This window comes from Polyodon spathula, chromosome 16 (genome assembly GCF_017654505.1).
Source record: "Polyodon spathula isolate WHYD16114869_AA chromosome 16, ASM1765450v1, whole genome shotgun sequence".
Lineage (NCBI taxonomy): Eukaryota > Metazoa > Chordata > Actinopteri > Acipenseriformes > Polyodontidae > Polyodon > Polyodon spathula.
In genome coordinates, this window is record NC_054549.1 from 26,592,024 (window position 1) to 26,605,478 (window position 13,455).

At 38.0% G+C, this 13,455-nt stretch overlaps 1 protein-coding gene across 1 annotated transcript in view; it reads right to left on the reverse strand.

The window, feature by feature from the left end:
* LOC121328995 (laminin subunit beta-1-like) overlaps positions 1 to 13,455 on the reverse strand; it is a 79,924-nt gene that overhangs the window by 46,851 nt on the left and 19,618 nt on the right. The window contains exon 3 of the mRNA XM_041274158.1: positions 682 to 851. Coding sequence (XP_041130092.1) covers positions 682 to 851 — 170 coding nt within the window. The remainder of the gene's footprint in view (positions 1 to 681; positions 852 to 13,455) is intronic.

Consider the following 13,455-nt stretch of genomic DNA (forward strand, 5'->3'; position numbering starts at 1 on the left):
CAGTCTCTAGAGAAAGCACTAACCATGGTTTAAAAATACATATTCTTACCTGTTATTAATCCTAACCCTATCATCATTGGTACCACTTCAATTCTGTTGAAGATAGTTTGTGTAATGTTAAACTTCAATTTGAAATATGTAAATAGCTTAAAGACAATGCAACAATATGCAATAAAGAGCACACTCAGAAGTTGAGAGGTAAGTTACAGATTTTATGATGCTGATGTTAGAGTTATTCATGCATCAATCGATACACGTGCGCATCCACCAAGGCTTGGAGGGAGTTTCAGCACTGGGCTCGTAACCGAGAGTACTCGTTGTCTCCAAGGATTCAGGGTTTACAGAATCACGTGACTCGCAAGCCAGCGTACATGCTATAGCTATAATAATGCAAACAACATGCCCATTTAATTACCTGTTTCAACCATAGGGGTCAAATTCTTCCCATAGGGTGCCACTGTAATGATCTGGTACAGATCAATACTTTATAATAAATCGAAAGGAGGTGCTGGATGTGAACCACAAACCATACGGCTCAAGGACGCTCGACTTACCATTCAACTGAAGAGCAAGCTCTGTAGTTGAGAGGTAGGTATGTTTCTTATGGTAATGTCAGAACTACTAACTCATCAGCCACTAGGGAGGAGACTCATTACAATATAAAACTAAAATGAGTCTTACTTGGAGGTGACTGACGATGCAGTATTCCTCTGGGCCCTGCAGACCGCAGGTCGATGTGGCACGCAGGCCCTTCGCTCGACCAATCAGGAGGTTCCCTGTTGCCGGGTAACAGCTGCCCTCTGTACAGCCATGCGGCACAGAGGGCTGGTCCTGGGCCAGAGCACTCAGAGCTGCCAGGGAAGGAGAAGAAGCCACAGTTAGACCAGAAGGAGGCCTTACACAAAATATGGCACATTTTGTTTGCACTATCCTTTAGTATTGGGATAGATGAATACATGTAGAACAATTAGGATGAACATAACAACAGGAATCTGGAATCAACTCCCCAGTAATGTTGTTGAAGCTGACACCCTGGGATCCTTCAGGAAGCTGCTTGATGAGATTCTGGGATCAATAAGAAAAACTAACAAAAAACCGAGCAAGATGGGCTGAATGGCCTCCTCCTTAACATCAGAACATCATAATATTCGCAAACAAGAGGAGGCCATTTGGCTCATCATCTCGTTAGGTTTCTAGTTGCCTGTTAATCTCAAAACTATATCAAGGACTCCAATTCAGCATGCAGCATGAACAACATGGAAACCTAACCCATTTCATAACCTCATCACTCTGTGTGTCCTCAGTACCTTCACTTAATTTCCAACACTGTCCTTTTTATTACTGGGCTTAACTTTGTAACAACCTTTTAAGATTTTAAAGACATCAGTGAAGTTCCCCCAATTCTTCTTTGTTCCAAGCTAAATAAATTCAGATCCCTCCAGTTATCTATGTAGCTCATTCCTTTAACACCCTGGGTTAGTTTGATTGCTCTTTGTTGGACATAAACAGACATGTTGTGTCTAAAAGATTTATTTTTTTATTGCTGGCAAACTGTGACTATAGTAAGCTGGCTAAAAAATGTTTACATTTTGCAAGCTCTGGTACTGTATTTATTCGTTTATTAATCATACTTAACCTCTAACATGCTAACTAAAACACAAACATCTAATTTCATAGTTGTATGCCAACCTGGTGAAGGACTCATATCTAACAAACAGAACATATTCTCACAAAAAAAAAAAAAAAAAAAAACTGTTTTAATAGCATAAAAGATGCAGACTACTAGTCTACTGTCATCTGCTGGACCTTACTTTGGGCACGGCAGAATAGAAACAACAACAGCAACTTCAACTTCAGTTGTTACTTTGGAAGAAATAGTTTTGTGGAGTGCAGACAGAATTCAGTTTAGCTATCCTATAAATACAATGGAATTCCAAGATATATGAGTCCATTCATCCCTAAAATGTTAGTATAACTCTTCTTCACAGGCACTCTGATATACCATTGTCAAGAGGCCTTATTCTTGTCATAGCTGGGGTTTTTTTTCTACCAGTTCTGACCAAAGGTCATTTCAGGGGGCATTCACAAGAGCAGATCCAATGTGATGTTTTCATTTTTTGTGTTATCTGGGTTATGCCAGAGCATGATTATGACAGGCAGTCTGCAGCTTCAGTCAAACCTTTCTTAGCAGGCTAGCTCTTAGATAATGAGAATGAAGGGAGCATGTGATGGTAAAGATGGATTCAAATGCTGTCAATAAGAACGAAAGCACAGACAGCACAGCTGACTCATTCTTCAGCTTTTCATGTCTTTCACCTTGCCTGAGTTAGAATCTTGGTCAAGTCAAATTCAGTGAGTTTGGTGGTCTCAACTTGCCCTTCCATGTACATTATTCAGCATGATAGAACCACTGTATGTTCAGCACAACTTAAGTCTCTGCTTGAGAGACTCTCTGAGAATGAGACTTACTGTCTCCCACAAGTCAACAGTTCAAAGTTTCCCTTGGAACCTCCAAATTTAAACTATATATATATATATATATATATATATATATATATATATATATATATATATATATATATATATATATATATATATATATACACACACACACACACACACACACACACACACACACACACACACACACACAGAATAATTAATTGTACAACACGCATGTCAGTGACATACATCCATGGCCATGGCTGTACGTAAAACACAAGAGTTATCAGTATTATGTAAAATTCACTGTATGCACATAAAATTCTCTTCCATATACAGTACCCTCAGATTTTGATACTATCAATAATGTGTGCTAATGAATTTCCCAACTAATTTTCATCCCAATTAAATAAGCGCTTCTCTAGGTATGACCATATGTAAGGTTGACATAGAGACTGGTACTATCAATACCTTGTGCAACAGAATGTCTTTAGCAAGTTTCATCATTATTATCAGCGGTTCTCCAGGAATGTAGATGTGTCGTTTAAACAGGTCTGGCAGACAACCTCTATCTACCTGAAGATCTCATGCCAATATTGACCTTTATTCCAGCCATATCAGTGGCTCCACTTTGAAGTTTACACGTACCTGCTCACTAGAGATAATAATTACTACAATAAAGAGAATGACGTACCCTTCCATCTCCGTGCACACAATCAAGTGCAAGTATAGAGGAGTAATTATTGTGTCTCGGTCACACAGGGAGTCTGTTTTCTCCTGAGCCACTGATCCGAGCACAGAAGCTCCCCGACTCGGAAAGGGAGTGAAATCTCTCCTCAGCAGCTCAGTGTCAGAGGTGAGAAATGCATTTCCCTGAGAGACAAAGCAGGAAGGCTGGCATTGCCATGAGCCATGAATAATCCCAGCTGCTCTACCTGCAGTGGCACCAGGATGACAGGCATCCTGCTGTTTTCTTATCGTACCATTTGAGGGAACTGAATCTATTTAGCCTAGAATAAAGAAGGGTTAGAGGAGACGTGATTGAGGTTTTATAAGTCTTTAAAGGAGTTGGCAAAGGTAACCCTAGCTTTTAAACACAGCATAGAGATCAGGACCAGAGGACACAGTTGGACACTGAGTGGAGGCAGACTTAGGATACAGGGTAGGCGGTACTTCTATATGAGGGTACAACACACATTACCAAGCCTTGTTGTTTATGCTGAATTATTTGGATACTTTTAAGAATTGACTAGACAAGGCCCAAATGGCATCCTCTCTTTTGTAAACTTTCTTATGTTCTGATGAGAAAGGAGAAGGCACATAGGGGCAAGTCTATGCAGGTCGTTGCTCCAAAGTCAATCTGTCAATGTTATAAACCTAGTAACAAGTAGCTCAGAAGGTGTATTTAAGGACTTTTATAGTTTGTTTTGTAAGGTTAACTGCTTTCTTTTCTTCGTCAAGACCTTGATGAACTGTGTTGCCAACAAATTAACACGGTGATCAGATTGACATGCCCAGGCATGGAATCTAAATGTTGGGTTTTATCAAGGATGGTTATATACTATTGGGCAGAAAACTTACAAGTCTGGAAAGCATCCTGCTGCAGGCATTGGAAATTAAAATTCTAAATGTAGAAAAAATGAATAAGCAAAATAATCAATTTGAGACAGTTTTGAATTGCTCTGATTCAATAGCCTTGGAAAGACGGGTCTAGTGTTTGTGAAAGGTACGTGACTGAGAGCTGCAGAGACAATTTAATCTACAGCTACAGGCAACAGCTCATAGGCTTGAATTAATTTGGGTTCCTTGGTTGGTGAATGGCTTAACTGCATAGCTTCCCTGAAGATTTTGTCAAATACTTGCACAGTGCTAGGTTTCTTTTATGTTGTCTTTCTTAAAATCAAGATAAGTGTGAATAAAGCATTAGAGTGCTGGGAGCTGCACCACAGTGTTTTGCATTAAGATGAATCTGAGAACATTTTAAATAACCAAAAAGCCCCTAACCGCAGTATTCATGTAAATAGACTCAACCTACTCCAGGGAAATGTTGCTTTATCGTGTTTAATTTGGAGGAGAACATCGCTGTATGTGCTACTATGGCCCTCATAGCAGTGTTTGACCCTGAACAAATCATAGACGAGAACAATTAGCAGACAGGATTGCTAGCAAAGCCAATACAATGGATCAGGACCAAATAATGTAAAGTGTTCCTGTTAAAGTGCTACAGTATTTTATTTTATTTTAACATATAGTTTTTATATTTTTTTATTCACAAATGACAGGTAAATAAAGTAGAATTACTCAGTAACGTTCGCAACAAGACAGAGATTTTTTCTACTAAACATCACGGCATATCCAGTTCATGTTCTCTCCTGCAACAATTGATTGAGCGGCATACTGTGAGATCAGAAAACCAGCATTGTTGCAGAAGGGAGTGTGATCTGGATACACTGAGATCCTGAGAACACATTTTGTGTTAGTTGCCAACATGTTTAAAATACAATGCTACGTTATGGACACAAAACAGGATCGAGCAAAGGTAATGTGATGCGTTTCTTGTAAACTTTGCAGGGTGTTCTGTAACCATAGCTCACTACCTACTGGTATAGTAGAATGGTGCTTCAGTGGATTAGCAGTGCATATGAAAATGTCAATGTCAATAGTCAGGAAAATTTTGCAATTCCCCATGTCAGGTAATATTGCTGAATTATAAACGTCCGACACTAACTTTTTAAATTTAAACATAATGATATACTCCAACAGACAGATAAACGGTAAGCTAGCTGCACATTCCTCGTTTGTACCTCTTGTTTTTCAACATTCACTGTCTTGTCTGTTACTAGCAATATTTTCTCCAGTCAGTCACATTACTAGACTGTGAAGGCGCCAAAGTAAAAGAAAACATAATTTTAGTTATCCGAAAAAAAAAAAAACAGAAAACAAATCAAGTGGATGCCGCTGTTTTTATTTTATATGGGGAAGGTCATGCACAACCTGATTAGGCAGGGTTCAGGAATCTCCTCAGGGAAAGCTGGGTAACTCATATACTGTTATTTGTTTTCATGAAGAATGAGTGCTGTCCTTGGAATGCTGAAAGGTGTACTCAAAGTCCCTCCCTGGGTAAACATAACTTTACAGTAGCGAAAGACACACTGTGAATTACTTAGTTTCAATAGTCTTGAAAGGACTGGTCTAGTGCATGTGAAGTCCTCTTTTATCCATGGTTCTGGCCAACAGATGCTCATAAACTTTAATTAATTGGTGTTTCTTCGCTGTTGGATAGCATAATTGCAGAATACACTCCCTGCTGAATACTTGTACAGCGCTAGGTCACTTCTTTTAGCTTGAAGATATTGTTCTTTTTTGTCTTTCTTAAAATGAAGATACATATTAATAAATCATTAGTGTGCTGGTAGACGAGTGCTAATGCTTTTGAAACAGACCCCACATATCCTGCAGATAAATACAGAAAAAATGACACAAGGAGGTCTAAACAGCGGTGGTTGTATTTACCACAGTCATAAAAAAAATCAATAAAATAAGAACCGTTGTTTAATGCTGTTCGATGAATGGTTGGATGTTTCATTTTCATATCTGACCCTTTATTAATTATTTCAACAACAGTAGTATTTATATCTGTCACTGCTTGGATCAATTGCATTCCATTGGGAGCATCACATTGGCTCTGGTGCCCCCGTGGGTTAGGGAGGCTAAACCGGCAAGGACTGTTTCTCCTCATCGCATTACAATGGACCCTACTTGCCAGGAACCTGGTGAGCACAAACGGACACCTACAGAGCTGACCTTTGTCCTTAAGAGGCTGGTAGCTCACTGACATCTGCTCTCAAGTTACTGCTTGTAAACAGGCAATTTGCTTGATCGTGAGATCAGAGGACACACACCGATTTCAGAGCTGCTGTGGGGAACTGCTGCGGTGAGGGAACCTATTAGGAAATTCTAAATTGGGGGAAAAATAATTGGGCAAAAGTTGGGTTGTACCTGGCAATCTCTGTAACTTCACAGGCTTAATGGTAGGTGCATGTGCAGGGAAGTGGCTGCACTGACCAACTGCAGTGTCCAAGCATATCTCCTGTATTCCTGGAGTGGCAACATTTGCAGAAATCTATCATGATTAGAAAGTAGTGGTGGAGAGGGGAGTGGGGATAGAATAAGGGGGCTGGGGCCCTGAAAAAAGTACAAAACTTTGTATCTCCATCTCTGTGATAAGAAACACCAGTGCCATTTAAACCTTTTCAAGCCTGACCAGAGGTAGAGTATGTAGTGTTCAATAATTACCTCACCACATTGTTCGTGTCCTGACTAGCAATGAATGCAAAGGTATGTGTAAGCAACTTGGAGGCAAATTCTTTCAGAGCTCTGCAATGTCTCATGGGTTTCAAATATAAGAATGGGATATTTTCTCAGCAGGTATTGTTTTTCCTATGATTCTGTAATAGGGCAGTTCCTGCATGTGACCTGAAATAGAAAAACTGGGATAGGAATTGAACGTGGAAGTGCAGGCTTGAAATACAGTACACCCTCGTTATAACAAACCTGTTGGGGACCAAGCCTTTTGTTTGTTATATTGAGGGGTTTGTTATAGCGAAAGGACAATCAAAATAAATGACAAACTGTTGGAGTAAGCTAATGAGATGATATTGTGAATAAAAGTAGAATTGCATGTACCTGCTTGTCTCATGTATGCAGTATTCTGCCTTTGCTTTATCCTATTTGTTAAAGAATTAAAATGCATACCAAACTCAAGCTGAACATTTATTCAAAATCAATCTGACATGAATCACTTCAAAGTGCACTGAATCCTAATCCAACATCCAAGAATCCCAAACTGGTCTTTTATTCCAAATCAACCCAACATTAAAAGTTAATCAGATCCTCAAGTTCTTTTCTCATTGTTGTTTTTTGTCATTAATCAATTTTGCTTTGCCACGTAGTTGCTGAACAAGCCAAAAAATAGAGTGCTTTTTGACAACCTATATTCACGACAGAGATATGCCTGTGTTACTCTTATTTTTTTTTTCAAAACGATAGTTTCCAGCTTTGTTGCAATATAAAATGGCCTTTGTTTTGGAGGCAGTGACACAGTGAACGCTTCTTATTAAGACAAAAGACTTGACTTCACTGCGGAGGTGGCATCCCGTGCTTACAGACTGGGATGTTGACAGTGTGTGTTTAGATTATCTTTTTTGGTTTTATTAATTTGGGTTCCAGGGGCCAGGTTCGTTATAGCGGAAGGTTTGTTATAACGAAGGCCATTGCAGCGAGGGCGTACTGTATGTGCAAGGAAGAAATGTTCTTAATCAATTAATACAAAAAAACAACATTAAAAAATCAAATATACATGTACCATAATTGTGTGTCTTTCACACAGTATTGGGAAATGTGTGCCTTACCCTCTTCAGTCCTGAGATCAGGTTTGTTAAATGAAATTTGGCTGTGAAACATGTTATTTGCTTTACATAAGCCCACAAAATGTTTGTGATACTGGACAAAAGTATCAAGGAAGCTATGAAGTGAAGATAACACCTGTACATATTCGATAAGAGTAACTGGAATTAGTGTGTTAGGTTTATGCACGTCCTACAGTTGAACTACATGCAGATGCAGCTGGACCCTATACAGATTCTGCTTCCTCCATTCTATAATCAACTCCTAGTTTTTTTTTTTAAGAAAAAAAGTCATGTTAATGTTACAAAATAAGAAACAAACACCTTGAGAGTGCTGAAGAGAACTAAGATTATATTACTTAATTGTTTGGGGATGTAGTCCTGTTATCCTCCAGGACTACACCTTTCCTCCCACTACTCTACCACACAATTACAATTACAATCAATTACAATGATGACTTGTTTGTTACTACCTTGCTAAGTATGGCCCACATCATACACTGTAATACACAATGTGAAGTTTGAAAAGTTGTTTTAGCGCTTTTTCAAAAGCTTTAACGAAAGGTTTTCGAAAAATCTGTTGAAGGGAATGCCAAACACAACGCACCAGCGTGGCTTGGACTCTAGCTGCATTAATCATGAAAGCACCTGAGAGGGTTACATTACTGAGCCAACTTTCTGTCTCCACCTGCACACCTGCCTTTCCTGTGTCAATCATTAACAGAGAGGAAATGCGTGTTCCATTAGCAGGTGAGGCACTTTCATTCCTAAGCTCCCTCTGCCAAAATAAAGTGCAGGCTAGAGGCTTCGGTCTGTCAGCCTCCTCCACCAATTCCAAGCTGCAGATCCAAATCACAAGATCTGTTAATCCGTTTTAAATGGGATTAAAACCAAAATCCACGGAAATGCTGCTGAAGTGGAAGCAGCAGCTGCTTCTTAATACTTGCAGTTAAAGATTGAATCCTTGTTTGAGGTACATTAAAATGGAATTTCTTAAACCCTTAATTTGCTGTGTGATGAAAGTGTTGTAGTCAGGCTAATGAAAGCATTATCTATAATGTTTGTCGAAATGACTGTACAAGTGTTGCCTGAGAATTGAGAAAATAAATAAATAAAAAGAAACCTGTTCCATTCGCTATAAACTGTTGCTCTCAAATGGGCAGTTTGGAAAGATGGATGTGTTATAGCAAGCATGTATTTCATGATATCTGGTACAACAGTATGTTAAAGACATTTCTCCTTGCCTTACTGTCAGGAAGTCTAGGACTGTTTCACTTCCTATGTCATTTTACAGCCGTAGTGTCTTCTGAGTCAAAGCATGCTACTGGCTACAAGGCATGTCAGTCAATAAAGGGAAGTGGCTGGTTGGTTATTGATGGGAAAGATAGCACTGAAGAGTTGAGGAACATTTACAGGCAAAATTAACAAGGATGTGCAAGACTGCAAACATGGCTTGCAAAAAGATTTAATTAACCTATTGAAGTACCATATCCCACGTTTTAAATGAAAATTAATGATTACTATAGCAAGTTTATGTTAAGACTGCACATTTGAAACCTACTATATAGAGAGAGAATGTAAGTGCATGTTCTACTGATATATATATTATATATATATATATATATATATATATATATATATATATATATATATATATATACACAGTATGACCACTTTAAATCTTTGGACCCAAGTGTAGCACTCACGAAAGGAGCTACCTGAACAACAAGGAGGACCTTGTTGATTCACAGGTCTGGTTGCGGGATGACAGCTGCTCCCAGTCTACACTTTATACTTTGCCAGTGTGCCCTTCAGAGATGAGCTGATGAGCTGTTGACATTATGATATTTCATGAAGAGGTCTTAATAATTCCTCACTCAAGATGTTGATGGTCCCTACGTACTCGAGTGTAAAATTATACAAGCAGCATCGTTCATGCGTTCCAGCTAATGTTTATGTCATTTATGCTTTGTATAATTCTTTGAAAAACATTTTGACTAGAAGCCTTTCTCAAGGTCTTCAAAGGTGAAATGAGCTTCAGTTGACATTCTTTCACCACATGGTTCAATGTGGACTCCACCCTCAGGTGTTGAAGTGTGAAACTATCTTAATGGTGCTATTAAGGGAAATGAGGATGTGGTGGTATTAGCCTTGACCAAATTCAACATTTACTGTCCTCTGTCTACGTGACTAAGCATATTTAGCGATAATTAACCTATTCTCACCTAGACAAGGTATTTGTGTCCTATATTTATAAATATTAAAAGAAAGTAAATAAATGAATGGACAAGTAGTCTTTTTCAATGACTTCAAATGTAGCACCATTGAGTGTTATGAACAATATGTCTACAGCATCACCAAATCCATGCGATATAAGAAAAAAAAAACATTGAAGACGTCTAGCGAAAACGTTTGTCATTGACAATAGTTTATTTAGTATTTATAAATGTGGTACTATTGGGTCAATTGCAACAAACTGAAACCCAGTACTAATCCCATGGTTAGTATGGAGCTAGGTACTAAACCAGCATGCAAGTTAATACCAATTGCAACGAACTTGGCAGCTCAAGATAGTCCCCAGCTGCATAATAAAAATGCTCTCAACTGCAACAAGCCCAAAATAACTGCTGCTGTCCGCAATAAATAAATAATGTATTAAATGTTTAGACTACATACAACACCAAAACAAGCTTGTCAGTGCTTGCGGGGCGAGGTCTCACTTTGATTAAAAAAATAAAAATAAATAAATAAATAAAAAAGCCTATCTATTTGTTGTGAGTAAATATACCCTTCAGGTTTAAAACTTAATCATGAATAAATCAAAATAAATAAAATAATTAAGATGTTTAGATTTCGTAAAAAAAAAAAAAAAAAAAAAAAAAAAAAAAAAAACTCTTTATGTAAAACCACACTTTTAAAATATAATTTGTAACAATCGCTCAGATTTTGAGCTCCGGCCCTCTTCAGTTCCTGTTTGGAAGCACACCGAAACAAACCACAATCCTTAGTACCATACTAAAGCTAGAGATCAGCTAGTCCCCAACTTTGTCCCGCTTCTTTTTTCATTGCAATTCATATTAAGTTAGTATGCAGCTGGGCATGATCCTGAGATAGTACCGTACTAGCTTGTACGCAACTTAATACGCAGCTCTGTACTAACTCTGCAAGTTCATTGCAATTGACCACTATGGGATACAATGTATGTGATTGATTTAATGTCCCTGATTTAAAGAAAATCCATTATCTTGAAAAGCACAGCATACAACACAATCCCATGGCACTCTAAAGATAAGGGGGGCAAATAAAAAAACAAACAGACAGCTAGTGTTTTTTAAGTACCAACAATAAAGATGGTACTGAAAAAATACACAAAAGCTTTGACAATCAGCCTAATAAATTATGTGCATATTAACACATATCGTCATTTAAAGCAAGTATTAAGATTCCTGTTTGCTGTAATCGGCCAATGGCCACTCTATGGACTGGCTGAGAAGATAATTGTGGTATATAATTATTGTAATGTAACAAGGTTGAACAAAAAATGTTATTTGCTACCAGTGCAATTAGTTAAAAAGTCCATCCCTTTTTCACACTCATATTGACCTCTGCTCGACATACAGTATATCCAGGCATCTTGTCACCCAGTGCATGAGTAACTAATTCTCTTCAAACACATGCACCTCTGTGCACAATGAGGATTCAGCAAACCATGTGTTGCTGCTATTAAAGGAGGCTGGTAAATGACAGAACCTCAGATCCAATGGTGACCAGCAATTCAAAATGAAAAAAATACTGTACTAATACAACAACACTTACTGTACTAATACAGAAAATCTTACTGTACTAATACAACAAATCTTACTGGACTAATACAACAAATCTTACTGCATTAATACAGCAAATCTTACTGCACTAATACAACAAATCTTACTGTACTAATACAACAAATCTTACTGCATTAATACAGCAAATCTTACTGCACTAATACAACAAATTGTACTGCACTAATACTGCAAATCTTACTGCACCAATACAACAAATCTTACTGTACTCTTAGTGTGCTTTGTAGTTAGAGGAACTATGCACTACTGTAGTATATTATCACATGAGATGGATATATAGTGGAGATTTTTTATTATCTTTTAAAAAATACAGTAAAACCTCTAATAGCCAAATTAATTGGGGCCAGGAGATGTTCGGATAATCAAACTGTTCAGAATCTGAAATTAAAACTTGTGAAACTGTCTTTCCCAACCCATAAACCTCCTTAAAAAGATATAATACAATCCCTTTAGTGCATTTTCTATAATAGGGCAGAAGAACACTGCACACAGCATGGCAGGTTATGAAGAGCTGATTGGACAACAGAGGTTTTCTGATTTTCAAGGTTCTACTGTGTAACAAACAAAACAAAATCTATTATCTCATCAGGGGCAACAAAATACCAGTGGTAAGCATTTTGAAATAAAAGAATGTGGTTTAAAAGCACAGTCTTCAGTTGATGAAGAATAGTCGTGTTATTTTTTAAAAATGATCTTGTCATTCAGTACATGCAGGAGCTATATATGCCATAATATTATGTAGCATGAGACACGCTTTATCAGTATACCTGTATCATAGATAATGAAAATCTGATTTCATAACAATCTACTGTACCTGTAACCACAACATCTATCTGACATTCTTTGGGATCTTTGATCCGGATGTGCATCTATGATCCCCTCTCCCGATAGTTGGCCAAATCTGCATTCTCCCCAGTTTTTTTCTGCAAAACCTTTTTCAATGTCTTTCTAAGACAGGACTGTTTGGTCCTGGAAGGCCATTCCGCTCTAGGTTTAACAGGTAAAATGAGATAATTAACAACTTCAGGGTTTGGATGAAGGTTTAACTGGTTCAATTAAACAATTTAGAACAGGGTTGGAACAAAGACCTGGGGTGGAAGGGTCAACTTTGGCCACCCTTGTTCCAAGAAATTCAGAGGATCCTATTTTAAAACCAGTTACAGCACAACCAAGATAAACTCTTAGCAAAGTGTTGTGAAGCATAGTTAAAACATATTGTAAGGTGCATGCTAAAGCACAGCTAAAGAGGGGACTTGATACCTTGACAGCTATTGTAATTTGTCTGTTATGAAAGTTGTCCCCTGGAATCCCGTTGTAAATGAGATGTGCCTCAGAATAGAGCCTGAAATGTTACCCTTTTCCCTGCAGTGAAGCCCTGTCCTGCTTGTGTATAATACTAACATGGTTTGTCTCTTCACAGAACAAACGAGGGCATGGAAATTAGACCCATTTTAGAAATGGGACCCAGCTAATTCCCTTTGGTTTCTTTTGATTAATAAAGTGTAATTTGAGAATGGAAGAGAATTATTCAGAGAAGCTGTAAGATAGAACTGGAATTCTTGTGACAGATGGTGAGGATTACTGTCTTAGACTTATAGTATGGGAAACTAGGTATCAGTGTTTCTGTGAACAAAAATCATGCATCCCTAATTGTGTATAGACACTGGGGTCTATTTTAATGATCTAAAGAGTGGCGGATCTAAATACTGCCACTCTTTAACTCTATATTAATCCAGCTGGGGTTTTCCCCACAGTAAAATGAGATG